Below are 2271 nucleotides of genomic sequence, written 5' to 3'. Positions count from 1 at the left end.
GGTGAGAGAGTGGAGATGGAGCTGGGGAGCGGGTTTAGGAAATGGGCAGGGGGGTTGTCAGATGATGAGGTTCTCATTCCGGCCCAGAAGCCTGGTAAGAAGAAGTGGGGGGGGGATGTGGCTAGGATGGGGTTGACTAGTGCACAGGTGAGGGAGGGGGGTCAGGAGGGGAAGAGTGCACGAGAGAAGTCGGGTATTTTAAAAGGTGATCCAGGTAAGACCCAGAGGCATAGGGGAAATCCCCCTTTTTTGAAGCATTCAAGTGTCTAACTATTAATGTCAATGGCCTTAGGGCTGAAGTGAAACGTGCATGGGTGGAGAGTGTTCTTATATAGATGTGTGTTTCATTTAGGAACACAATTATAAGTATGGATGTGAGTTATGGTTGAAAGGTTATAGGCTGTTTGTAGGTAGTTCAGTAAGGCTGAAGGGTGGGAAGGCAATGGTGGCGAGGGAGTCCAGCCCCTTTCGTGTCAAAGCTTGGGAGGAGGTGGGGTGGGCAGGTGGTGTGGGTGGATGGGGGTCTGGGGCAAAGTCTGGGCATGTTTTCTAGGCATTTATATTCCTGCTGACGGCCTTAGTTGAGTAAAGGTGGATTTTGTGAGGGACATTTTGTTATACTTTTTAAGGGGGGTTTGCCCATGATTGCAGTCCTGAGAGGAGACTAGAAGTGTGTAATGAGGAATAAGGATGTCTTAAGTCAATAAAGTATTATTGTTCTCAAACTGTGAGGTCGAGAGCACGAATGGGTAGTATGAAGGATAGGAAAATGATAGCTGTCATGTAAATTTGGTAGCACAGACCAGGTAAAGTCAAGTGCAGTTGATGAGGAACAAACTGAGAGATCAGTGCAAGAGAGAGATTAAGTGAGAGGGTCAAAATGGGTAGGAGCACCAATACTTAAAACATGGAGGGGATGAGATGTAAGAAGAGCCTCTAACTGATCACCGTGAGAGTCACAGTAAGACCCTCAGGGGAATGTTGAGTATTTAAAACACCTAATAAGAGAAGAGCTGGCGGTAAGGAAGAAACCAGAAATGCAACATCTGTGATAAATGATGTTCGAGAAGGAGAAAGATACAAAGAACAAACTGTATACCACTTATTCAAGTGGTTGTGAGCTGCAGTGTAAGGCACATAAGATACTTAAATTCTTTCAACAAATTTTAATCCTATAGTTATATATTTTAGACCTACCGGGGTATAATTTTTAGGTCTATGAAGATATCAATTCTCGGTCTAGAGCTAAAATTTTAGGCCTACAGAAGCATAAAGTTGAGGCCTACAGAAGCATAATTTTAAGCATGCATTGGTATATTTTTCCTACAGAGTTATAAGTTTTAAGCCTATAGTGCTGTAAATTTTAGGCCTACAGATTTATAATTAGGACTAAAGAGGCATAAATTTTATGTCTACAGTTAATTTTTAGGCCCATAAAGTAAAAAGCTAAGCCTACGAATGTTTATGCCTATTTTAATTATTGGAGAGGCTCTAAAACTTTGACATTTTAATTTATAATTAGAAATCCTACACTGACATTGAGTTGCTTAGAAATTTAGAACTAGGAATCATTTACTATAATTAAAAATGTAATTATGAAATGCATAGAAATTTAAAATTTAGAATTAGAAATCCTCCCCTAGAGTCAAGGTTGTAACTTTGAATTGCTTAGAAATTTATATTTTAGTATTTCAAACCCTTCAGTAACTTCATAGTTAAAACCTTCAGTTAGAAAGTATATTGAAAAAGTTTAAAATCGTCGTTGTATATAAGGTAGAGTTGACCAAGCTGGTTGTTAGTGAAGGTTTCTATGTATTATTGAAGACTGAAGTGTTGGAGGGTCCTACAAACTGGATATCCTAGGTAGGATCTCCTGGGAGTCCTTGTCCATGAGTTGCTTGGAAAGTATATTGAAAAAGTTCAAAATCGTCCTTGTATATCAGATAGAGTTGATCAAGCAGGTTGTCAGTGAGAGTTTCCATGTAAGAGCGCAGGATGGCGGAGGTGTTGGAAGGCTGGTAGTGTGGGAATCGCTGATCTTGTGAAGGAGATATCCTGCTGAGGATCTCCTGGGCATCCTTCTCCAGGGTCTCGTACTTGGCGATGTAGTCATACTTGATGGCACATGGATGACACAGCTTCAGGTACGGGGACCAGTGTTCATCCTCCTTGTGTCCCCCGCCCACAACATACCATACAAACTCCACCCACCGGATGTCCGTCTCCGTGGCCTCTGGACGGAGCATCTGGACGTGTCGGAGAACTTTTCGC

The 2271-nt window shown here is 41.8% G+C and overlaps 1 protein-coding gene across 1 annotated transcript; it reads right to left on the bottom strand.

The window, feature by feature from the left end:
• Positions 1-1223: 1223 nt before the first annotated feature.
• Positions 1224-2265, bottom strand: LOC138853579 (carbohydrate sulfotransferase 11-like). Its single transcript, XM_070091057.1, has one exon. The coding sequence runs from the start codon at positions 2244-2246 to the stop codon at positions 1860-1862; it is 387 nt and encodes a 128-aa protein (XP_069947158.1). The 5' UTR covers positions 2247-2265; the 3' UTR covers positions 1224-1859.
• Positions 2266-2271: the final 6 nt, after the last annotated feature.

This window comes from Cherax quadricarinatus, chromosome 33, assembly GCF_038502225.1.
Source record: "Cherax quadricarinatus isolate ZL_2023a chromosome 33, ASM3850222v1, whole genome shotgun sequence".
Classification (NCBI taxonomy): Eukaryota; Metazoa; Arthropoda; class Malacostraca; order Decapoda; family Parastacidae; genus Cherax; species Cherax quadricarinatus.
The sequence above is the reverse complement of the archived record's forward strand: the minus strand, read 5'-3'. Positions and strand labels throughout refer to the sequence as shown.

Excerpts from the sequence above, each read along its gene's own strand:
- LOC138853579 (XM_070091057.1), bottom strand. The coding sequence starts at position 2,246 with ATGCTCCGTCCAGAGGCCACGGAGACGGACATCCGGTGGGTGGAGTTT.